Consider the following 25,990-nt stretch of genomic DNA (forward strand, 5'->3'; position numbering starts at 1 on the left):
TCTTTCTCAAACACACACACACACACACACACACACACACACACACACACACACACACAAATAAATAAATAAACATTTATATATTTTAAAAAAGGAAACAGCATTCCTAAATTTATTTAAAAAAAAAGATTTTGCCTTCTCAGCCATGGGAGGTCAGGCCAGTGATAGCTAAAATACACAATCACTTGAACATACATTGTGGTCTCTCTCTCAAGAAATTGAAATAAGTGATGAAAGGATTTTAATAAAGCTGCTGTTGGATTTTGAACTAAAAAGTCATGTAAGGTTGGGACTGGGGTGGCCATTTTCAGCCATGGAGAAGAATAAGAAAATAGATGAGCAGATATACAAAATAAACACAAAAGTTGGAGCTAAATAGGAATTAATATTTATGTAGCTCTTATGTGCTAGTCTCAAGGCCAAATAATTGCCTAAAACTACATGGTTAATAAGTCGGAGAACCGGGAGCCAAGTCAGGATTCAAATTTGACTCTAGTGGCTAGCAATTTCAAGCAGTAGGTGACATTTCCTCAACAGAAGCACTGTTCTTTTTTTTTTTTTTTAATTTTAATCCATGTCTAGTTAATGCACAGTTATAGTAGTTTCAGGTGTACAATATAGTGATTCAACAATTCTATACATCACTCAGGTAGAAACCACTGTTCTTTATCTGAGTAATTTTTAGGAGCCATGTATAGAAAGGTGGGTGTGGGAGCAGGAGATGAATGATGATGTAAACTCCTTAAGCCCGATCTAGGAATTCTCAGAAGAAATGGGGAGGAGAGGTCTTTGGAATGGGCTAAAGCAGCTAGGTTGGCTGTCATTAAATTATGAGTTATTATGCCTCTTTAAAGCCCAAATTAGTAGACCCAGTAAAACATGCGTCCCCAAATCTAAACTGGATCTTAAGGTGAAGAAAGATATTGGACTAACTAGGAAACTTCAAACTTTACCTTTAGGAGGTAGGTTGTGAACTCTGCTCTGATGAAAGAAGGTACAAATGGGCCAGGAAAGTGGGGGAATAGTTTTTTACAGATAAGAGGTGGGGATGAGTTAGTTACAATGAGAAGCTAGTAGAACAAGAAAAACAATAACACTATTCAATATATTTTCTCCTCTTTAGAAGTATAGGCTTATAAGCACTGGTCCAAAACCAATAGAGCCTGATGTGTTATGGAACTCAGAATTTTTTTGTGTGTTTATTTATTTTGAGAAGGGGGAGGAGCACAGAGAGAGGAGGAGAGAGAATCCCAGGCAATCTCCACCCCACCAGTGCAGAGCCCAATTCAGGGCTCAAACCCAAGAACCGTAAAATCATGACCTGAGCTGAAGTCAGATGCTCAACAAACTGAGCCACTCAGGCATCCCAGGGATTCAGAATTCTTTTTGGATTTTAGGAGGTGGTATAGGGCTTCTATTGTATATTACTTAACACTCCAAGTAGGGTCTAGGGAGGCATGCTGTAAGCAAACACATTATCATTTCTGCACTAAAATATTTGAAAGTTCACGCTGAGATAAAGGCTTTAAGTAGCTTCCTTTCCATTCAAGTTAAATTGGGTACAGAGAAATAATTATTGGCAAAAAAAATCCTTAGTATTCAGAGCTTTCCTCACCCATAGCTTATTGGATTTTGGAACTAAAGATAAAGGATTTTGTGAACCAGTCTAGGCTCAGTAAAGGAAAGTTGAAACATGTCAAATAGTAGAAAAAGAGAATAGAAGTGATGAAAATCTCCTAAGTTCTCACTATTCCAAAACAACCTTGGTGCATTTGTTAAAGTCTATTTTCTATTCGCAGAGCTGTTCTTAAACATTTCTCCATATATCACTCATTTGCTTGTTTGAGGAAACCTCTGCATTCTGTCCTATGTAAAATATATCTTGAAGTTTCAGAAAGCTAAAAAGGGCAGTGCCCTGCTAGAAACCCAGATTTTTATTTTTTTAGAAAAGTTCTGTGAGGCCCTGGCCAAGATGGAATAAATAATATGTAATGGGATGTTAAAAATTGACTTCTCCTGCTCTAGTTTCAGCTGGGGTTCAAAGGCCTAGAGCCTAGTCACTAGCCAATGCCTCCATTTTTCTGAAGGGAGGTTCCAGACTGCCTGTGTACTTACCCGGCATGTGGTAACACAGGTAAGCAAAAAACCCAAAACACCACAAGCCAACAGTGTGTTTGCCATGTGAAGACTAACCATCCTGAGAGAACAGAAGGGCTGAAGGTGAAGAGGCCAGAGGGGATGGAGTAGGGAGAGGGAACCAGCAATGTCTCAGCCATCTTCCAAGAAGGAAGGGTGGGCCTTCCCCTCATGTCCATCCCTGTGAGAGCAGCTCTAAGGGTGCCTCACAGAGAGCTTGTCCCTGGGAGTTGGAGGGGCACCAAGGACTGGGTTTTGACCCCACCCCAGAGGATCTGGTTATTATGGGCAAGGCCACCACAGAGCTGGTGCAGACTGCCGTGCACAAGGGGACTCCCTGGAGGAAGCCTGGTGTCCAGCCCCCTCTCCTTGCCACCCTACAGGCTTTGTCCTCGGGCCTGTCCCTCCTTCCCCAGAGTCATTTCCAATCCTGTCCCAAAGGACAGTCTCAAGTGGTGAGTGTATCCCCCTATATTCCCACTGTGTTCCCAGGGCCTGAGGGAAATAAATCACATAGGCAACTTCTGTGCAAGTCACATGAAGAACTAGCAGTTTTCCAGGAGGGGCTTCCAAAGAACCCACAAAAACACCCAATGCAAGAGTCAGATTTTGTCATCCTCCCTGGTCAGAAAGCATGAACTTTGAACATTTGCTGTGGCCAGAGTTTAGTGGTATATTCGCCAGGTGCCAGTCAAGTAAGACCTTACCCTGAACCTCCCTTGTTCCCCCTGTCTCCTGTATTCTTTTAAACAAGAGCGGCCGGAGGGGGCCTGGTAAGTGAGGAGGAGATAGGGAATGGGAGGAAGAGCTGATCCCATTTCTCTTTCCTACCCAGGAGCTTGATGAGGGTGAGAAGCTTCAGTTGAATTACTGTGGCCAGACATTTTAATTGCCAAAGTGAGACTTTTTTTTTGAGACTGGAAGCAGCCAGACGTTTTATTATCCTAGAGTGTTGCCATCTGCCCACGATCACATGCAGGTTCAGGGATGAGCTAACCCACAGAATGGATCTGAGGGAAAGAAGAAAGTTGTTTTCTGATTGTAGCCTATGAGATTCACTTGTTCGACTACCAGTTTAAAAATATGCCAGAGTATGAGCTTAACTGAATCAAATGAGCAAGTAAATAAACGTACTAATTTGCATGAAGTGATCATGAAAGTGAGCTGGTAGAAGCCTGGGTGCTTCTGCTCAAGGTTAAGTTTTGTTTACATGGGGAAAATGGAGCCATTCCGGCAGAATAGATACATGTAAGCTAGATTCCTCTCCTGGGAAGTTTTAGATCACAAGGAAACAGAGCTCTGGTGACCATATTTTCTGAAGCAAAATATGGGACATGGAGTCTGACAAGTAAGAGGGCAGACTTGGTGATGAATGGGACATACTGTTTGCAATTAGCTCTGTCCCAGAAATGCTGGGACTTAGCCACTGTAGAAACAGCAAGAGCCAGAGGGCTGGCAGCTAAGCTGTGTGCTGGAGCTTGTTAGCAGAGAAGAAGAGGTCAAAAGCAGGCCTTGGTGCTTTTGTTCATCCACTCCACACCCTCCATCCCCAACTGCCCTGCTGAGATTTTGAAATTACAGTATTTCCATTTCAAAGGCAGATTTTAAACTGCTTGAATTGAGAGCTCAGAAGAAAGTGTGCAGGACTGAAAAGCATCATTTCTGCCTGCCTTCAGACTTTCAGAGTGACCCCAGGCAAATGTGCCACATCTCTTACTGAGGGAGCCCCCACTTGGGGTTCACCACACCCTGATGGCTTTGAGGCTGGGAACTCATCCTGGATCCTGCCCCTTCTATCCAGCTCTTCCTAAAAATATTTCCTTAGCTGGGCCCCTCAGGGTCTAATGTCTTTTGTTGCTTGTGTTGAGTCAGGGTCTAAAGACAAATCCATCTTCCTACTCGAGGCTGTGGAGAACCTGAGGTATCATTGTGAGTATTAAGACAGCCCACAATCCAGTGGTAATTGAAGTGGAAATAGATGGGAATGCCCAGGGAGAGTATGTTGAGTGAAAAGAGAAGATGGCTCAGGATGGAAAGAATCTTAAGGAAACTAACAGCAAGACTTTTGAGTGGGATGAGGAGAACTAAGGTGAGGCCCGCAGGGCAGCCAGAGGACATGACACCTAGTGGGGGTGTTTTGGCCAAACACAAAAGAGGAATGCATAGTGTTGAAACAGTGCAAAATGCTGCAGAGATAAGTAAGATGAAATCTGTTACTAGGTTTTGCAAGATGATTTTGACAAGAGATTTCCTGTACAGTGCATGAGATGTGGCTCCTGTCTGCTCTTCCAAGACAAGAACAAAAGAGATTTTAAGAGCTCCACAGTTCAAAAGTGGGCCCAGCTAGTTCCACCAGCATCACCTAATCACCCACATCCAGCCTAAATAGCTGTGTTTGGAAAAGGGAGAATTGTCATTGTCCTATGTGCTCATCTATCGACGATCAGGGAAACCTTTGGATTCCCGTCCTCGTAAACCACACAAAAGGAGCTTTAAGATTACTTGGAGACCTTTGCAAGTGTCCACTGGAGTTTGGGAACTATTTGAGTGCATTGTGAGATCAAATATATTGATAAGCAGCAGGCTTCTCAGACACCAAATGCGGAGCCTGTGGAGGGGAGCTGGCCTGGAGTCATCTGCCCAGGGGTGTTGAGGTGGCCTGGGCCAAAGGGGAAGGGCTGATCTAAGAGCCTAGCAGCTGAGGAAGAAGCTGAGAGGAGTGAGCTGGAAGAAGTGTGTTTCCTGCAGGGGATCTCCAAAGAACCCACGAGAAAGCCCCACAAAATCCATCCTCAGACGTCTTCCAAGTCACTAGACCCCTAGGATGGGGATTTTTTTCTTTTTTGAAATAATTCCAAACTTATAGAAGAGCTGCAACAATAGTACAAATGACTTCCCCCACTCTTCCTGAATCATTTGAGAGTAGTTTCTGTAATTGAGGTAATTGCTGATCCAATGTCCACCCCTAAATATGTTAGTGTGCATTTCCCATGTATAGGGACATTCTCGGACATAACCACAATGCAAGTACTAAAATGTGGAAAGTCATTTATTGGTTTCCTAGGCCTGCCGTGACAAATTACTACAAGGTAGCTGTGGTAACTTTAGGCAACAGAAATTTATTCTTTCACCGTTTTGCAGACTAGAAGTCTGAAATGAAGGTGTTGGTAGGGCCATGCTCCCTCTAAAGGCTTTAGGGGAGGGAGGAAGAATCCTCCCTTGCTTTTTCTAGCTTCCAGTGGCTTTCAGCATCTCTCATGGCTCTATCACTCCAAATTCTGCTTCTATCTACACCCCACTGTCTCCTTCTATGTCTTCTCTTCTGTCTCTTACAAGGACACTTGCCATTGGATTTAGAGCCCACCCAGGTCATCCAGGATGATCTCATCTTAAGATCCTTAAGTTACAGTTGCAATGACACTTTTTTCCAAGTAACATCACATATACAGGTTCAGGGAGTTAGGACATAAACCTATGTTTTTTGAAGATCGCCACTCAACCTACTACAATATTTTATAGAATGGCACTTTAAAAAGAACTATCTTAACCATTGTTAAGTGTACAGTTCAGTGGTATTAAGTACATTCCTATTGTTGTGCAATCAATAACACCATCCATCTCCAGAGCTCTTGTCATCTTGCAACTCTGAGATTCTATGTTCATTAACAGTAACTCCTCATTCCTTTCCTTTCCCAGCCCCTGGCAACCACCATCCACTTTCTGTCTCTATGATTTTGATTACTCAAAGTATCTTATGTAAGTGAAATTTTATAGTACTTGTCTTTTTGTGGCTGGTTTATTTCACCCAACATATTGTCCTCAGGTTTCAACCATGTTGTAACATATATCAGAATTTCTTTTCTTTTTAAGGCTGAATTGTACATATATACCACATTTTACTTATTCATGCATCTGTTAATGGACACTTGGGTTACTTCCATTATTTAGTTATTATGAATAATGCTTCTATGAACATGAATGTACAAACATATTTTTGAGGTGTGCTTTCAATTCTTTTGAGTATATACCAAGGAGTAGAATTTCTGGATCATATGGTAATTTTATTTTTAATTTTTTTGAAGAACCTCATTACTCATTTCCATAGTGGCTGTGCCACTTTACATTCCCACCAATAGGGTTCCAATTTCTCTACATCCTCACCAGATCTTGTTACCTTCTGTTTTTGTTTATGATTTTGTATTGTCTTTAATAATGGCCATCCCAACATTTGTTAGGTGATATCTCACTGTGGCTCAGATATACATTTCTCTGATAATTAGTGATGTTGAGCATCTTTTCATATACCTGTTGGTCATTTGTATGTCTTCTCTGGAGAAATGTCTATTTAAGTCCTTTGCTCATTTTTGAATCAGGCTGTTCTTCTGTTGTTGAGTAGGGTGATACTTTAAGACTATGTACATATTGTATTTTTTTTTAATTAATCTTTTACCCACTAGTTTTGGCATCCATGGATTTCTGGCTGAATTATTACTAATTTTTTTGAATTATTTCTAATTTCATCACTCCTTCCATATTTGTCATTTAGCTTTCCACTGTGGAAATGCCTTCTCCACTCCCCATTTCTTCATGGGCTTATTTATATCATCATGGATTTTTATTGTATTTGTGGGTTATTACTCATTATTATCATTATTTATTCGAATGTTCCAGTTGTCCCAGGTTTGGCTAGTGGGGGCCTTTTAGAAGTTTCTGTGTCCTAGAGCATGTGCCTATTATTCTTTGGGCAGTTTTTAAGTTGCTGGCACAGGTTCATCTTATAGCATTCCTGACATTGCCCTGTAATCAACGTTTCTCCAAGAATACTTGGTTCCTTTTAGTGGAGAATGATATATAAAACACAAGATGGGGGGCACCTAAGTGGCTCAGCTGGTTGAGCGAACGACTTTGTCTCAGGTGATAATGTTATGGTTTGTGAATTTGAGCCCCATGTTGTGCTCTGTGCTGGCATGAGGAGGCTGCTTGAGATTCTCTCTGTCCTTCTCCCTCTGCCCCTCCACCACTTGTGGATTTTTCTCTCTCTCTCAAAGGAAAGAAGTAAACTTTAAAAAAAGTAAAAATAAAAACCAAGACCGGGACGCTATGTGCGCTCCCAGGGCCTCTCAGTGGTTAGAGCCGGGGAACATATGCAGCATATACAGACACACATATCGTGTACATTTCCACATCTATTCATGGATATTAAGAATGATTGATTCTTAGACACCTCCAGGTCCAATCCGATATCACAAGGTTCATTCTAATTTTTTCCTTTTCATGTTTGTAACTCTGGCAGCAAGGCCCTCACTTCCATTATCCTCAATATGCATTAGTTACTTGATGAATGCCTCTCAGATGAGATTATTCTTCAGTTGTTTCTGAACCCTCTGTGTGGATGTCCTCCTCATCCCACCTGGGCTCTGATACTTCATACCAGGGCACATTGGCGGGTGACCTCTTCACTCCATATTGGTTTGCCTCTTGGCAGCACCCCTTGAAGATGCCCTCTTTGCCTCTCTTAGTTCTGATGTTCCATGCCAGGTACCATGTGAACACCTTCCTTGGCCCACTTGAGCTCTGAAACTCAACACCAAGTTACCATTGCTGCCTCTTGTATGGATGCCCTCCTCATTTCATTTCAGTGTTGATATCCTTAGCCAGGCTGCCTGTGCTGCTTCCTGACACAGACCTGCTGCAGCCTGTCCACGTTTGGCAACCTGTGCTGACAGAAGCAGTCTTTAAGGAAGGTTATCCAAAGGCTATGCAAATGACTCAGACATGTCTACTATTCTTTACCTTGCTTCTATCCTAACTCTGTCCTTCCTGCGGCCTCACTGATTAGACCTGAGTCAATGATTGTGCCTCTAGATGGGTGAAGTCATGAATAACTTGGGGGATTGACTAATAAAATTCAGCTGAGCCAGTTACACACCTCTTCTTTGAGAGGATTTGGAGTTGGGAGATTGAGAGACCAAGGGAGCTGGCAATGGGGGCAGAAGTAAAGGCGCATTGAGAGATGTTAGGCTGAGAAAAGGATAGTGGCAGCCAGGTTGAACTAGGTGCCAAAGGAAGCAGAGACTAATGGAGAGAGAAGAAAGGAGAGCAGATGTGCTGAGCGAAGCAAGTATGGGAGAGCCATGCTATCTCTGGGGGATCCTGGCATGGTCTTATTTCCTGCCAGTATCTTCTGCTGCAATTCCCACAAGACCAACTGTCTCCCCAGGGACAGGCTGAAACTGATGTATGTCCACTGTGGGCCAGTGATGTGGCACCCCTTCAAGATAATACTCTTTAAATATTGTTCAACTAGAGACTATAGGGAAAGACTAATTTTCTAATGCTAGAAATAAAGGATTTATTATATGTGCTCAATTAAATGGGAGTTCCAGAACCAGACAACTTCATGGGAAAATATCAAGTAACTAAAAACCTGTATAGTAAAACGGACTATGCAATAATTGGACACTAACTTTTAGGCATCTGTGGTGGTTGACTTCAGGCACATGTCAGCTGGCTATTTTTAGTGTTGCTGGCTTTGTTTGCAGATTGAAAGACAAATTGAAAAAATCCTAGAGTAAATGTTATTGTACATCCATCCACATGTGACTGGATTGATGATTATATCTTGATAGAGTTTTAACATTGTTTGCTAAGCAAAATGATGGAGACATTTTTGAAGCTATTGACACATATTGCCAAATTGTTTTAGAGAACATGAAAAATGAAGGACTAGACTTTTAATAATCGATGGTGGGAACCAGTTAAAATTAATAAAAAGAACCATACTCTTTCTCATCAGGTGTATATGAGAGTGCTCACCTCAAACCTACTCTGCGAAGTTAACAAAGTTCTCAACAACTGACAATTTTATTGGCAAACAAGCAAACAAAACAACACTCTACTCCACCATGGCATTTAGTACTTTGAATTTGGTAATGTAGTATTTTTAGTCACTTGAATTTGCTTGTTTCCTTGTGAGATTGGACACAATCTCTGTTCCCACTCTCCCTCGTCAGGCATCATGAGAGGAACAATACTTTGCTTCCAGTTACCATGTGAAATCCCATCCCTTACTTTTGTTTTAAAAGAGTATTCTAATTTTTCTAATTATTCAAAGTGTTCTCAGCTCATTGTACAAAAAGCAGCCCCAAAGTCTATAAAATGAAAGGCAAAAGACCCCTTCTTTAAACACAATTGGGGTCGTACTATATATACTGTTCTCTAAATTATTTTTCTTTTAAAACATTATGATTTTACAGTGAGTTTGTGTAAAACTTTATATATATTTCACTATAATTTAGAAACCTGTCTCTAGTGGTGGATATTCAGATTGCTTTCAGTTTTTTAATGACTGTAAACAACATAACGATCATTTACACTGGAATGAGGGCTCCTCAGTCATGCCTGGTCTTGCCTTCCTCACTCTCTGCAGTAGCCCTGCCATCTGGCATAGTGCATAGCTCAGAGTGGACCCTTGATTTATATCATTTGAAAATGAATGAATATATTGCAGGAACATGTTTTGCAACTTCATGTGTAAAATAAATTTCTCAGATGTAAAGTTATGCCCTCTCTCCCCATCCATTCCTCATCTTGAAATACCTTAAGTGGACTTCTACTTATTGAAATCAATACTTATTTCAACAGGAATTCTCCTTGGGTCAAGCCCAACTCTCTCAAGCTATATATTCACACTGTGCCAAATACACTTTTCACTTTGTTAATTTTATATTTAGCTGTGTTTCAAAGATATGACTTTGCCAATGTTTACAACAAGAAGCTACAGATAGAATCAATCAAGTGTCTTTATTATTAGAAAAGTTTTCCTAACATCTCAATGGGCAGGAGTATGGGAAAACAATTCACAGAATAGAAAATATAAATATTTTATAAACACATGAAAATAAATTCATTAATTACCTGACTTTTATTAAATATCCACTACATACCAGATGCTATTATAGGAAATAAGAATTTAATGGTAACCAAAAATAAGATTACTACTGTTCTCAAAAGGATAGGGATGTCCCATTCCACAAATAAACAAAGATATTAAAATTTTAACTACGAAGCACCTTTTTCTTTTATCAACAAAAATTGTCAGTTGCTGAAAATTTTATGAACTCTGTAGACTAAGTGTGAGAAGAACACTCATGTCTATACTCAGAGTGGGAATGGGGCATGATGCTTATATTTATATAAATCCTTTTTATTTTTGTATATTTAAAAAATCTAGTCATATTTTTCATTTTATCTAAGACACTTTGTTTTTTTTAAATTTTTTAATGTTTTTTATTTATTTTTGAGAGACAGAGAGAGACAGCATGAGCAGGGGAGGGTCAGAGAGAGGGAGACACCACAGGATCTGAAGACAGGCTCCAGGCTCTGAGCTGTCAGCACGGAGCCCGACGCGGGGCTCGAACCCATGAACTGTGAGATCATAACTTGAGCCGAAGCCGGACGCTTAACTGACTGAGCCACCCAGGTGCCCCTAAGACACTTTGGAAATATAGCAATAGCCTTAACCATTTCCATCATTTCACCCAGTAAATCTAGTACTAAGAATTTATCTAGGAAATAATCATCAACTTAGTAATAGATTAACATATGAGACGTTTATTGAAGGATTTTAAAAAGATTTTTTAAAAATATTCATTTTGAGAGAAAGAGAGAGAAGATATGCATGCATGGGGGAGGGGCAGAAAGAGAGAGAGGGGGAGAGAGAGAATCCCAAGCAGGATCCATGCTGTCAGTGCAGAGCCCAATGTGGGCTTCATCTTATAACCATGTGAGCATGACCATGGGACATGAGATCATGATCTAAGCCAAAATCAAGAGTCAGAGGCTTAACCGACTGAGTCACCAAGAGGCCCTGCAGGATTTTTACAATAGCAAAACATTGGAAGTAACCTAAATGTTGGCAATAAGGAAATCATTGTCCTCTATCTCTATCTATCTATATCCAGAAAGAAATGCTCCAAAATATTGGCATGATTACAGATGACCTACTTTCAGTTTTATACTTTTCTTCATTTTTCAGATTTTCATAAGGTGGGTATATAATTTTTAAAATCATAGAAACATTTAAGAAAGTTGTTGGGCCATTGCTGTTTTCATTACTTTGTGCCTTCAATTTATAGTCTTTTATTTACAAAAACCAGTCTTTTATGAGACTTTTATTTCAGATACTGTTTCCTGCAGTATCTCCTTCTTTTGACTATAACCTTATCTATATACTGACCTTATTCTTTTGTTGTTGTTGTTAAGAAAATTCAAGAGGCAAATTTGAAACTTAAGTGCTGCATCTACGTGGAGTCTAATTTTGGCATTTTAAAATATTCTCTTTTGTTTTTTTGGGTTTATTGAAGTATAGTTGATACACAATGTTACGTTAGTTTCAGGTGTACAAAATAGTGATTTGACAAGTTCTTTATTGTTATTTTTTAAAATTTTTTTAAAAAACATTTTATTTATTATTGAGAGACAGAGCATGAGCATGGGATGGGCAGAGAGAGGGGGAGACACAGAATCTGAAGCAGGCTCCAAGCTGCCAGCACAGAGCCTGACACGGGGCTCAAACCCATGGACTGTGAGATCATGACCTGAGCCGAAGTCGGAGGCTTAACTGACTGAGCCACCCAGGTGCCCTGATTTGACAAGTTTTATCTTCTTAAGACCTAGTTTTCTACTTATGTATTTCCAATAGAGTATATTTGTTCTAAGCCTTCACAAACTTTTTAGTAAGTAAATGTAGACATGAGTGATGGTAGAACTCTCTTATTTTCACCAGGAAGGGCATTTGCACAAAATCAATTGTCTATCAGGATTAAGGGGCCATGACTCCTTAAGCTCCCTCCAGCCTTTCAAGGGGGAAAGTTGGAATGGTTGTCATGGATAGTATTATTTTGTTCTTATATACTGAATTGTTACTCTTGTCAGTAGGGAGCTATCTCTCCCCCTTCAAATCTCCACCTTCCCCTCTTGCAGGGCTGGCACAACAATGAACCTGAAGGCGAGTTCAGCAGGTTCTGTCTCAATCCTTCATGTTTGCCTAAACACAATCTCTTGAATTTAGGTAACAATATTCCTGAAATTTTTATGTCCAGGTTGTTGATTCTTACTTGAATCTCCTTTCTGGCCTTTTCCAGACCTTGAAGATGACATATCTATACACATACATACCTCATCTCCCACTGTCTCTCCCCATTCCCCTCAAAACAGTGCATCTCTACAGCAGCCACCCACCTCCTGCCCATGTAAACACCTCTCCTCACATATATAAACACTTCCACTCACCTTGGAAAGTGTGGTTCCCGAAAATTATTTCTGAGGTAATTGGATTTAAGTGTAAAGATTCGTCTTAGAAAAATATGAAACAATTGGGTGAGTGATAAATCACCCCTACCTATTCTAGTTCCTAGGCCCCTTTGCATCCTAGACATTGACCTTGGCCCTCCTCTCTCCACTGTAGCCCAAGGCATATCCATACATTGAGGCATTGTCTGGGGCAGTCCAGGATAGAGTAGGTATACAGAGCTGAAGGCACGGATGAGATTAGCATCTGTATATTCTTGCCTTGATGCAAAACACCATTATGGGTATTCCAAATCCTGTTAGCTGATATGTGTAGTTGAGAAACCTGGCTTCCTCCACTCCCAACCCCTTTCACCTACCCCTTTGTAAGGTTAAATTCTTTAGACAAGGTTGGACCACACAGGCAGCCCTTAACTGACAAACAGGTTAAGGTCCAGTGGAGTGACTTCATACTTTGGTTTGAGTTTTCCCACAAAAGCATTGTCTTATGAGGTATTTGCCGCTGGCTATTTATCTCATAAAATGCCTGAAATACTACACATCTACGTAAAAAAATATATGAAGCAATGCTGGAAATGAATAAACTAGAAAAGAAATACATTTGAATAAGACAAAAAATATATACAGAAAGTTGATCTTTTTAAAAGAGGATTTACTTGGAGAATCATGAATAGGTAACTGGAGACACTTATGGAACTCTCAATGAGAGTTCTGAGCATTCAGAGTTTATTGGCAGGGTTCTCTTATTCCTTTAGTTTTTCATTTTGAATATTTAAAGGAACTCAGTCTTTTATTATATCTAGTTGCACTTCAAAATATGTCTTACATTTTTCTTGATAGAGAAGAATCAATATCCCTACACTTATGCTGGCCCAGTGTGGTTAGCATTTTTATTATAACGATTGCTAGTAGTATTTGTATCACCAATAGAGCCAAAAAAGAGAGAGAGGGAGGAAGTAGAATTTTCAAGGTAATTTTCCAAAAGGGAGTAGATTAGAGGAAGAGGAAATATTTAAAGGGCTCTGGTGATAGCTGAAGAGGACTTCATGTGAAGTGAGATTCCTAAGAGGAGAAAGAAGCAGAGAATCACAGTTTGTCTAGGATAAAGGAGGGGTGGAGAAGCAGCGTTAGAAGTTGGATTCTGGCTGCCACTTGTGTAACTGATGTGATGGGCCTTAGTTACAGGGTTTGCAGAGCCAAGGGGCATGAAAACAGGATGACCTTTACTTTTTGAAAACTGAACCTAAGTCCAGAAGACCCATTTTGACTAATGGCAGGTAAACTTTTTCCAGATGTTTTCAAATGTTCTTTGCCCAAACCAGTGATTTCTTTTCCAGTTGCACTGGAATATTAATATCTCTGTCTCAGTTTGTTCCACAAATACCATCTAGGCATTCTCTTCCCATTTTTTCACTTGCTCCTCTGTCTCCTATTGTACTGCTGTCTGATGGAAGGGGTTTTGTGTTCATGACAGATCTTGAGTCTGGCGAGATAGAATCTGGAGTGTGTGTGTGGTATGCAGTAGTCACATGGGGAATACTGCCTTCTAGTCTTGTATGCACTGGCATGGGTAATGTGGGAGACACTGTTAGTTGTTTATCAACATCAGTGTCTTTTATAGAATTAGAACCTCTGGTTTTCAGTTAGACACAAATCCAACTAAAGACCACAATTGCAGCCAGCTGTGACTTTTTCTTTAAAAAAAGTTTTTAAAAATATTTATTTATTTTTGAGAGAGAGAGAGAGAGAGAGAGAGAGAGAGAGAGAGAGAGAGATAGGGAAGAAGGGACAAAGAGAGGGGGAGACACAGAATCTGAAGAAAGCTCAGAGCCTGACTTGGGGCTCAAACTCATGAACCGCGAGATCATGACCTGAGCCAAAGTTGGATGGTCACCTGACTGAGCCACTCAGGGGCCTGAAATATACAATTTTCAGTTTGTATTCTTCTTTCTCCATTTTCTCTAGCTAGTATTATGATGTGATAGTGAACCATCCTGGACCTACAGGTGAGTATAACACCCCAGGGATGATGGTTCTGAGTTAGAGAAGTTCCTGGACAACTTGGTGGGGACAGAACTACCGTATCAACCTTTGACTGCTTGCTCCAGGCTGTCTTATGAGAGGAAAATAAATTTTGATTTGTGTAAGCCAGTGTCAGTTTGGGTGTTTATTATAGTAGCTCAACGTATAGCCAAACTTGCATGTGGTAGAAGGAGGGGAGACCAGTCAGTGTGAAAACTAGGTATTGTATATCTGTAGAAACTTGATCAGTAGGTGCCCCCAAATAGTGTTGAATGGTGGGTAGATGTGGACTGTAAGAAAATTCTCAGAGGCAGCAATCCTGTCTTGATGCTAAAGCATATTTAAAGCTGAGCCTTTAAAGAACGTATTAAAAGTATAGGATTTCTATGTATTACAGTACCTGGAAATGCATTGGACATAAAAACAATTGTTTATCACCGTAATTCAATAAAGGACTTAAAGTATTCCCTGGAAGGAATGATTAAAAATCCATCCCAATATTCTTTGACCGACCTTAGGATCAATTTAAGGATTAGCATCCCATATTTATGAAATTCATTTTAAGGAGGAAGGATTAATGAACATGTTTGCTGAATATTTAAAAAAACATAGCATAGGAAAAAATTCTTCAGTTAGGGAGAGAAAGCAAAGTGTCTGTACTTTGCAAGTTCACAGACATGCTTCAAAGCAAACAGGCTGAACTTTTTGGGCTGCACAAACAGCAGACATGAAGGATAGTAGTTCAACTAGATTTCCACCTCTGAGTCCACAAACATTATGAAGTGACATTGATAGGTACGGAAGATGTGTGAAAGCAGAGGTTATCAGACTTTCATCATGCCCTTGGGCTTCTACAATAATTTTTTTTTCCTTCTGAGAACATTAAAGACGTTCCGTACATTATAGAAAGTTAAATTTCTTTAGCCAAAGATCAAGAACACTCTTTGCCTTGAGTGGATATATTACTTAATCAACTAAAATCATTAAAGCCACCTACACTATGACTGATGTGAGGGTTTTGGCCAATGCCCTAGGATGGATTGGGGATGTGCCCAACAGCCTCCCACTCAGTATGCATCCGGAAGCTCTCCCTTCCTTTCAGCCTGGAGAGAGGCTGTGTCTGGGGAGGGGTGGGGAGTCTGTGTTGTCTGGGAAGCACAGGGATGCATATCAATCACTCTGTTTGGCGGGTAGCACAGACACACTGCCCTTTTATCCCGTCACTATGCAAGCCTTTCCTGTCCAGGAAATAGAATTCTTTACAACATAGATGGTGTTCTTAGTTACAGTAATGGCTAATAAGAGTTTGTGAAATATTTAAGAATCTATAAGGTCTTCAGGTTATTTATTTGTCTGTTATTTGTTTTCACAGGAACCACTTTGAAATGGCTCATTTTAATCCTGGTGTTTGCACCTTCCAGTCACATCCTTCTAACTAATCAACAAATATGTGTGGGGCCTCTCTCTTGGACCTATGAGAAAGGGGGCCTACAAACCCCTCAGGCTGGAAACTCTCTAGCTTTTTACTGGGGATAGCTTCTGATACTGCCACCATCCAAAGCACCAAGGACCTTTTTTGATCACAGTGTTCTCTTCATGAATATTTCTCTATACACACTCTCTCCCTACTCTGTTGGTGGTTTAAATAGAACTTTTAAGGTAGTAAGTTCCGATTCTGGAGAATATCCCTAATATAGGCAGATCTGTTAATAATTTGATGTGCTTGTTTCTGGTCTTTATTTCATTTAGCCTTAGCTTAACCCACTTATCAGACAACTGTAATTTAAAATATTTCACTTCTCAGTTCTACCTTTGTATCAACGAACTTTACCAGCCTATATATAGCTCTTGGTCATAGCAGAAGCAAGATCATGTTTATCCATCATAACTAGGTCTCTCCTTTAGTATCAGAATGGGCTATCCCTCCACAGTCTCCCGATGCCCCTCCAGACTTCCATTTCTAGATCACCACCAAGCTTCTCATGGGTACTCTGCATTACTGCTCTTTCTCTGTTACTTCCTTGTAGCCCATCTACCTTGAACAGCCCCTCATTTATGATGGCCCAACTTTTTCTTTAACAGTATCTCTTTTCCTCAGTATGTGTGCTTCTTATTGAGTTTATACACCCAAGCCTCATATTCATATGTCTGCCTATTCATGTACAGGGGTAAGCTATATGTATAGGGGTCAATCAGCTTTTGCTTATGTCACTGTACATATTTGTTCATTTTTAATTTCTTTCCCACTGTGAACATTGAAAATTCTAGTTTATATTGTGTTACTTTTCTGCATGGAAACTGATAAAAATTAACATTCACTGCAGAGCCCCCAGCACCATCCCTGATACTTCTCCTTCTCTTACCTTCCATCGTGGTCCCTGCCCCACTCACCAGCCTTAGAGGAAACGACAACAATGCTTCCGTTGCTCTGCTTCAGCATGGGCAAGGCTGTAGTACTCAGGACCACGTAACTGAGGAAGTTGACGTCCATACTTCTGCGCACCAGGTGAATATCACCACTAAACAGACTCATAGAAGCGTTGGTGATGTGGTTGAGAATAAGCATGTCTATTCCCCCTGCAAGAAACGGCTGTGCTGAGAGAACTGGCTGGGGTGATACCTTTCCTCTCAGCCTCCTCCCTCCCGAAAGCTCCCTGGGCACCCTCGGAGCCAAGTCCAGAAGAGAAGGGAGGAGAGCAGCCTCACCCATTAGTTTTCCAGCTTTGGCAACAAATTGCTCTGCGAAGGTCATGTTCTCCATGGTGCCAGCAATGTAGTGTGCTGAGGCTGCTCCAAGCTCCTGGCAATGGGATACTATCTGCAGGGACACAGCAACAATATTGTCAGTCTTGGCTGTAGACTGTGGGGGCAGTCTCTGAAGTAATGGGGGTTTGAGTGACAAGTTGCTCACAAACCTGTTTTGTAAGAAATGGTAGAGATCTATGTGTGTGTGAGCATGAGTTCAATGAATGTGTGTATGGTGCTAAATGCAACCTGGTAAAATCTTTGTCTTAGGGTGTAAGTAAGTAAATCATCCCTGTGCTGGGGTTTAAGTTCATGGCTTGTGCTTATGAGTTTCTGTGAATAGATGTATCTGAATGCATTATTGGTATGGATGCTGTTTCCATGTGGGTAGCCCTAGGTTTGTGAATCTTTGTAGCCTTGGGTTTGTGAGTCTGAGTGTATGAGAAAACATGTGTCTGAGAGTCTGCATGGGGATGAGAATGTGAACTCATGAGTAGGTACTGGAATTCTGGTATCTGAGCACATATCTGTATATCTGTGATTCAATGTCTAAATGTGGGTGAAGAGGCATGTCTATGAGCATGTATATATGTGCATGGGAATGAATACTTAAATGAATTATCTTATATTCCTCTGTATGTGTGTGGGGGGGTATGTTTGCATCTGTGTGTTGGCATGTGTATGTATCAGCTTCTGTGTATTGGCATGTGTATAGGAGTATATATAACACATCTGGACATGAGAGGGCACATGTATCTGTGGGCACAGAACCCTCACCTTCTTTAGAGTTTCTTTAGACCTTGCTGTCACCACCACATGGGCTCCCATCTTTGCCAGATGATAGGCCATCTGTTCTCCAATACCCTTGCTGGCCCCTGTGACAATCACTTTCTTTCCTTGGAGCATCTCTGTGAAACCAAAAGGAAGTGAGGACCATTCCCAATTTGGCAGCAATATTCCTTCCTCTCTGGATGTGGGCAGCCTTATCTCAATGTCTAAAGGTTATGAGCCCAGATCAACTTTTCTCAAACTGTATAAATCAATGAAGGAACAGCTCAAGTTTCATAAACATGCTCTGAAATGGAGGTTTAACTTGATTGCTTAAAATGAGTCTTCTTGCTGTCCTTTCTAAAAATGTTCATAGAGGTTTCAGTTAAAACACTGGAGTTACAGATATTTCTGGACTCATCCAATTTTGCTCAATTGAAATAAAACCCAAAAAGTCCTCAAAACACATGTGCTCATAGAGATTCCAGGGATTTTCCCTCACTTCTATTTAGTCATCAACTCCAGAATCCTTTCTTGCCTCCCACTTATCAGTCTCTCCTTGGAGCCCAATTATCTGGCTGTGTTGTAGATTTTGGAATTACCCTCATTTTTTTTAGGGAATCTGAAATTCCCTTTCCATTAAGGGTGCCAAATAAAGCATAAATTATTTGGCAATCTCTTGGCTACATGATTACCCCTCCCCATACTGCTATTACCCAGAGCCCATGTCTGGGAGACACAGAAATACAGTCCCACCCCAGGGTTCCTCTTGTTCAGTAACTTTGGGGATTAGGGACTCCTCTGGATCCTCAGAAACACTCCAGCCACCCCTGCGTTTTTTTATCTATTCCTCCAAAATTAGATATATTGGTACTTACCTGGTCTGAATTCCTCATTTGCAGAATAGTAGTGGTAGGCCAAGAAGATCCCCAGAATGGGGGGGAGATATTTTTTCATAAAAGCCATCAGACACAGACCTGGCCCGAGGAGCCCTGTAGGACACACAGAGAGAACCTACAGAGCTTTCTACAACCTCCTAGTCAGGCAGCAGCCTCTGAATTGTGACATCAGGGACGGGGGAGGCTGGAGTAGTCTCAGGCAGTGCTAGCCAATTTCCCTGTCAGAGCAGCGATTGGCTTTGGGTGGGATCCCATTCGTCCCTGGCAGCCTGTGTGGTGGATTTCATAATGGACAATGTTTACTCCATTTCATTGAGCAAGAAGAGACTTCCAGATGGCCAAGCTCATGACTGTACAGGACTGGATTCCTGAACATCCCTACCCAGAGCCCATCTTCCTCTTAACACCATTTATGCCAAGAATCAACAGCCTTTCAAAAGTGGTACGTCAAAAGCAGAAAGTGTGTGCGGGGCTTCTGGGGAAATGTGAGTAATAGCAAAGAGAGCCAAATTCAAGCCAAATCTCACTCTTGGCCCCACCTCCCAGTCGGAAGCAATTAAAAATAACAGCACAAAACAGAAAAATAAGCTTAAGGAAAAAATGCACATCTGGGGGGGGGAAGCAAACAAGCCCTATAAGCCCCACACTCAAGTTCAATGAACAAGTATTACAACATCAAAGGGAAATGCAAGCCAGCCAGGACCCAGATGGCGGGAAACCCAAGACCAATTCAAGACTCTCTCTCAGGCAAGTGCAACGGAACGTACACTTATTACTTTAACAGCAAATAAAGAAGAAATAATGAGTGCCAAAAAAAAAAAAAAGGCACTAAGCTATTAAACTGGGTCTTGTAAATGTGATAGAGGCACAAGAGCTGTGAAGATGCAAAGGACAGGAGACCTGGTCCAAAAGCAGAAGGAACTAGCATTGTTGAAGCAAAATTCGCCCCCAAAGCCCACATCCAACTAAAGACTGATCTAGTAACAATGAAAGGACCAAGGGAAAACTCACTAGTAATTTAGAACATGTCACAGAAATATAGAAATAACCATTTTGGTATATCTGTACCAAGAACTCAGTAAGGAATAATTCTCCAGGAACAAATTTCAGAGATATTTTTGTTATGTTTTTCAACTTAAGAAACAAACTAACCAACCATAAAAATTCCTTCATCACAGAGCAAACCTAAAATTCTGCAAATTACCAACAGAGCCAAGAAAAACCATTTAAATGTTAGGATAAGAATGGGTACCTGTGTTTTGGGAGGAGGAATATGGTTTGAGGGCAGGAGGTGGGGGACTCACACACGATTAAGAGAAATTGACTTATGACCACAAGTACAGTATGTGGAAATACTCAGTGAGTTTTCACTTCAGAGTAATGGAAATAATTTAAGACCCAAAGGAGATGAAATAATTTGTCAACAAAGGCTCACAGCTGTGAAGTTCACATCCAGAAAACAGTGGTGATTTGACAACAGTTGAGGGCTAGCTAGAAATCAAGGTTATGGAGGACAAAATAGGATAAAAAACATAAAGAAAATTCAAATGGGGAATTACATTACATACTGACAGAATTCCAAGATATATATGCATAATTTTATCAAGGGCTTTATGCTGCCAAGACATATTACAGACTAGACTCCATTTTCATGTCTAGAGGGAAGGAAATTTAAATGTTTTATTTTCTTAGTACCATCCTATTAATAGTAAAATTAGAGAATACAATGAAAAATTGCTTTAAAATATGATGCTGAAGTGATAGAAAGATGACTAGATGAGGGAGGTTTATTGTCTGATAAAAAAGGACTTTTAAGGTACACCACAGAAAGCACACACTTAAAGCAAAAATAACAATGAGTAAGATAGGGTTGATCAAACACAAAACAAATGCATATACTGTTGCTGATCGTTGGCTGGATGAAGAAATGAAGTCCACATTGCACTGCTTCAGAAGACACATTTAAACACAAACAGGTGCGCACACACACAAGCATACAGACATTTTAATAATTAGCTATTGTGCTAGAAAATAAGGATGCAAAGAAAGCTTTCAATAATTTTCTTTTTTTAAATTTTCTTTAATGTTTTTATTTATTTTTGAGAGAGAGAGAGAGAGAGAGAGAGAGAGAGAGAGAGAGACAGTATGAGCAGGGGAGGGTCAGAGAGAGAAGGAGTCACAGGATCTGAAGACAGGCTCCAGGCTCTGAGCTAGCAGTCAGCACAGAGCCTGACGTGGGGCTCGAACCCACGAACTGTGAGATCATGACCTGAGCCGAAGTTGGGTGCTTAACCGACTGAGCCACTCAGGCACCCCTCAATAATTTTCATGAAATAGATGAAATAAGTTTTGACCAATAAAATGCACTAATAAGAAATGAGGACATCCTATAATGGTAGATAATACATTAAGTCTGAGCAGTTCTCAAAATTTTTGATCTCAGGATCCCTTTACAATCTTAAAAATTATTGAAGATCTCAATTTGTGCATAGAGACATACTTAAGAAATATTGTGGATTCAGTTCCAGACCACCGCAATAAAGCAAACGTCACAATAAAGTGAGTCAAATGAATTGCATATAAAAGCTATGTTTATACTTTACTGTAGTCTATTTAGTATGCGATCACATTATGTCCAAAATGTGTCTATACCTTCATTAAAAAATACTTTACTGCTAAAAAAGTGCTAACCATCATCTGAGTTTTTAGCTAGTTTTAATCTTTTTGCTGGTGGGGGGTTGTGCCTCAATATTGATGGCTGCTTACTGACCAGGGTGTTGTTTGGTGATGGTTGGGGTGGTTGGGGCAATTTCTTAAAATAGGACAACAATGACATTTGTCACATTGATTGGCTCCTTTATTTTCATGATTTCTCTGTACGTATAATACCATATTATGGCATTTTACTTCCAGTAGAACCTCTTTCAAAATAAGAGTCTGTCCTCTCAAACCCTGCCACTGCTTTATCAACTACGTTTATGCAATATTCTAAATTTTTATGTCATTTCAACAGTCTTCATAGCATCTTCAGCCAAAGTAGATTACAACTTAAGAAACCACTTTGTTTGCTCATCCATAACAAGCAACTCCTCATTCATTAAGTATTCTCATGAGATGGCAGCAATTCACTCACATCTTCAGGCCCCACCACTAATTCTAGTTCTCCTGCTGTTTCTACCACATCCGCAGTGACTTCCTCCACGGGAGTCTTGAATCCCTCAATGTGATCCAATTAACTTCCCAACTCTTGTTAATGTTGATATTTGAACTTTTTCCCATAAATCATGAATGTTCCTAGTGGCATTTTAGAATGTTTTAATGCTAGGTTTTTAATTTACTTTGCCCAGATTCATCAGAGGAATCACTGTCTATGGCAGCTATAGCCTTATAAAATGTATTTCTTAAAGGCTTTTTTTAAAAAGTGTAATTTTTTATTTTGAGAGAGAGAGATCATGTGTGTGTGAGTGTAGGGGAGGGGCAAAGAGAGAGGAAGACAGAATTCTAAGCAGGCTCTGTACTGTCAGTACAGAACCCTACGCAGGGCTCAAACTCACTATCCTTGAGATCATAAACTAAACTGAAATCAAGAGTCAGATGCTTAACTGACTGAGCCACCCAGACATTCCTGACATGTATTTCTTAAGTAATAGAAAGTCAAAATTACTCCTTGATCCATGGGCTGCAGAATGGATGTTGTGTTAGCAGGCATGAAAACAACATTAATCTCATTGGACATCTCCAAAAGAGTCCTTGGGTGACCAGGTGCATTGTCAATAAGCAGTAATAGTTTGAAAAGATTTTTTTTTCTCTGAACAGAAAATTTCATCAGTGGGCTTAAAATATTCTGTAAATGGTTTTGCTGTCAGTCTTTTTTGTTCTACTGGTAGAGCACAGGCAGAATAGATTTAGCATAATTCTTAAGGACCTTAGGATTTTGGAATGGCAAATGAGCATTGGCTTCAACTTAAAGTAACCAACTGCATTAGCCCTTAACAAGGGAGTCAGTTTGTCCTTTGAAACTTCAAATCCAGGCATTGACTTCTCCTCTTTAGCGATGAAAGTCCTAGATGGCATCTTCTTCCAATAGGAGGCTATTTTGTCTACATAGAAAATCTGTTGTTTAAATGTAGCCATCCTCATTAACTACCTGAGCTAGATCTTTTGGATAACTTGCTACAGCTTCTACATCAGCACTGGCTGCCTCATCTTGCAGTTTATGTTCTGGAGATGGCTTCTTGCCTTAAACTTTAGGAACCAACCTCTCCTCCCTCTGCAGCTTCCTCACCTCAGCCTTCATAGAATTGAAGAGAGTTAGGGCCTTGCTCTGGATGGAGCTTTGGCTTAAGGGAAGGTTATGGCTATTTGGTCTTCTATCCAGAACACTCAAACTTTTTTCATATCAGCAGTAAGGCTGTTTTACTTTTTTAACTTTTGTGTGTTCACTGGAGCAGCATTTTTAACTTCCTACAAGAACTTTTCCCTTGTATTTACAACTGGGCTAACTGGCACAAGAGTACTAGCTTTCAGCCTATCTTGGCTTTTGACGTGCCTTCTTCATAAGGTTCGTAATTGGTAGCTTTTGATTCAAAGTGAGAGACGTGTGCCTCTTCTTTTCCTTTGAACACTTTGAGGCCATTTTAGGGTGATTAATTGACCTAAATTCAGAACTGTTGTGTCTGAGGGAATAGAGAGGCATGACAGGAGGGAGGGAGATGAAGGAACAGCCAGTTGGTGAGCCGTCAGAACACTATTTGTTGATTAAGTTTGCTGTCTAACATGGGCACACTCTGTGGAGCCTCCAAACAATTACAGTACTAACATCAAAGATCACTGATCACAGATCACCATAACAAATATAATAATAATGAAAAAGTTTGAAATATTGTGAGAATTTCCAAAGTGTAACACAGAGACACAAAGTGAACAATGTTGCTGGTAGATTTGCTTGATCCAGGGTTGCTGCAAAACTTCAGTGAAAAAAAACTCAATGTCTGCAAAGCACAATAAAGCAAAATGCAATAAAATGAGGTATGCCTACATGTAGGTTTACTGCTGATATTGTTGTATTAGAAACTTAGACTGAGGGGTGCCCCGCTGGCTCAGTTGATAAGAGCATGCAGCCATTGATCTTGGGATTGTGAGTCCAAGCCCCATGTTGGACATAAAGACTACTTAAAAAATGAAGAAAAAAAAAAAGAATGGAGGATTCTTTAAAAGAAATTGAGACTGAGAATTAAAAAATTTTTTAATGTTTTATTATATATTTGAGAGAGAGAGAGAGAGAGAGAGAGAGAGACCATGAGCAGGGGAGGGCAGAGAGGCCAACAGAATCTGAAGCAGGCTCCAGTCTCTGAGCTGTCAGCATAGAGCCTGATGTGGGGCTTGAACTCCTGAGCAGTGAGATTATGACCTGAGCCAAAATCAGACACTTAACTGATTGAGGCACCCAGGCGCCCCTGAGAATTTTTTTTAAGTGAGCTGTATGCCTAACATGGGGCTTGAGGTCACACTCCGAGATCAAGTGTTCCCTGAGACCAAGTGTTGCATGCTCTACCCACTGACTCAGCCAGGTACCCCAAGACTGAGAATTTTTTTAATCTCAAGAATACATAAGCCTACATTGCTTTGTGTTATTACACATCCTGTAGCCTCTAGAAAACTTGTGAAAGAATGAGAAAGAAAAAAGGCAAATACTGTCTTAGTATGATTATGAAAATAGTAGACCTTGCAAGCCCCTAAGAGGGTCTCAGGGATGCATTGGTGCCACACCTTAACCACATTCTATAATAAACATTGATCCACGGTATGTCCATATTTTCATGCCTGGGTCTCTTCTCAGCTTTTAAGCTCCTGGAGGATGTGGAGTGTGTCCTTTTATCTTTGTCTCTCTCTCCATCTCCCCCTAGCCTGGCTCCAAAATAGGCATTTAGTAAACTTTGCTGTCTTAGTGTTTCTGACCGGCTGCAACAATGAGAAACTTGCTGTCTTTCTGCAGCCTGATTTAATCTAGAGAAATCACTGGGATTCAGCATTCTGAATAGAGGCTATCAGCGCCATTCCCTACTCCTCTTCTAATGATTCTTAACAAAGTAAAAAAAAAAAAAAAAAAAAAAGGAAAAAAGACAAAAGGAAATATGACTGTTTCACCTAGCATTTGTTTTGAGTCAAATTTTCACCAATCAAGTAACATTCTTTTCCTTGCCATGGCAACAGAACTAGCTATCAGTGCCCTTCATGCTGGCCCTCCTTTGTAATGCATTGACTACGTACCCTTTAGAGCAGACTTTCAGTGAAATATATAAACACAGCCTGGCAATTTTCAAAAACTCAGAGTAGGGCTGCTCAGCTGGAGGTGCATGTCCCAGTCCAGCCAGGAATTCATATTTGATCATTCTCACCTGCATCAATGGGTCAAGAAATAACAAGGTGAGAAGATTAGGGCATTGAATGGGAAAACGAGCATGAGGGATGGGCCAGATCCAGTAGGACTCAGAAGGGGGTGGCAAAAATTCCGAAGAGGAATTTCCATGCATTTGGTATAAAATGTGGATCATGAAAGGTGCACCTGTCATTTCTGAGGCAGCAGCAGCTATGGGACTTTTCAGGACTGGTTAATAGCTTTGTTAGGTGGCCTCTTCTTTTTGAAAACTAATCCTACCAGGGGTAGAGTGGGAAGATCTTAGAGTAAAAGGTGATTGAACCCTCTCATTTGTCCCTTTTCTGGGAAAGTACTGTCAACATGCTGAGACAGGAAAGGACCTTAGCATATTAGAATAGATAAGAGTCTCCATTTCTCTTTACCCTCACCGTCTGCCCAATTCCAGTTTCTCAGTTCTGATTTTTTAGGAACTCCTAAGTCTTTGCCATGGCTGCCAAAATCTGTGCCTAGCTATGGAAACAACCATCATTTTATATCATTTTATCTAATAACATGGGTTACTCCCCCACTTCCACCTTCTTTTTCCTCTTCTGTATGTCTAATAAGGTGTGGGGGAGGAGTTCTTTGTCAACCTTCTGCATGGTCCCACTCCGAAAGGACAGATTTTCTCATTTTCTAACTAATGGAATCTCAAGATAGGGGAAAATGAACTAGAGATGGGATAAAGTGC

The 25,990-nt window shown here is 40.5% G+C and overlaps 1 protein-coding gene across 2 annotated transcripts in view; it reads right to left on the minus strand.

Moving 5' to 3' along the window:
* Positions 1-25,990, minus strand: part of HSD11B1 (hydroxysteroid 11-beta dehydrogenase 1) — a 53,711-nt gene that overhangs the window by 7,944 nt on the left and 19,777 nt on the right. For both annotated transcript variants that reach the window (XM_029933116.1, XM_029933115.1), the window contains exons 2-5: positions 18,861-18,974; positions 17,992-18,122; positions 17,176-17,287; positions 16,861-17,046 (exon numbers count right to left, since the gene is read on the minus strand). In XM_029933116.1, coding sequence (XP_029788976.1) covers positions 16,861-17,046; positions 17,176-17,287; positions 17,992-18,122; positions 18,861-18,948 — 517 coding nt within the window. In that variant the 5' untranslated portion in view covers positions 18,949-18,974. The remainder of the gene's footprint in view (positions 1-16,860; positions 17,047-17,175; positions 17,288-17,991; positions 18,123-18,860; positions 18,975-25,990) is intronic.

The sequence above is a fragment of the Suricata suricatta genome, chromosome 3 (assembly GCF_006229205.1).
Source record: "Suricata suricatta isolate VVHF042 chromosome 3, meerkat_22Aug2017_6uvM2_HiC, whole genome shotgun sequence".
NCBI classification, from domain to species: domain Eukaryota; kingdom Metazoa; phylum Chordata; class Mammalia; order Carnivora; family Herpestidae; genus Suricata; species Suricata suricatta.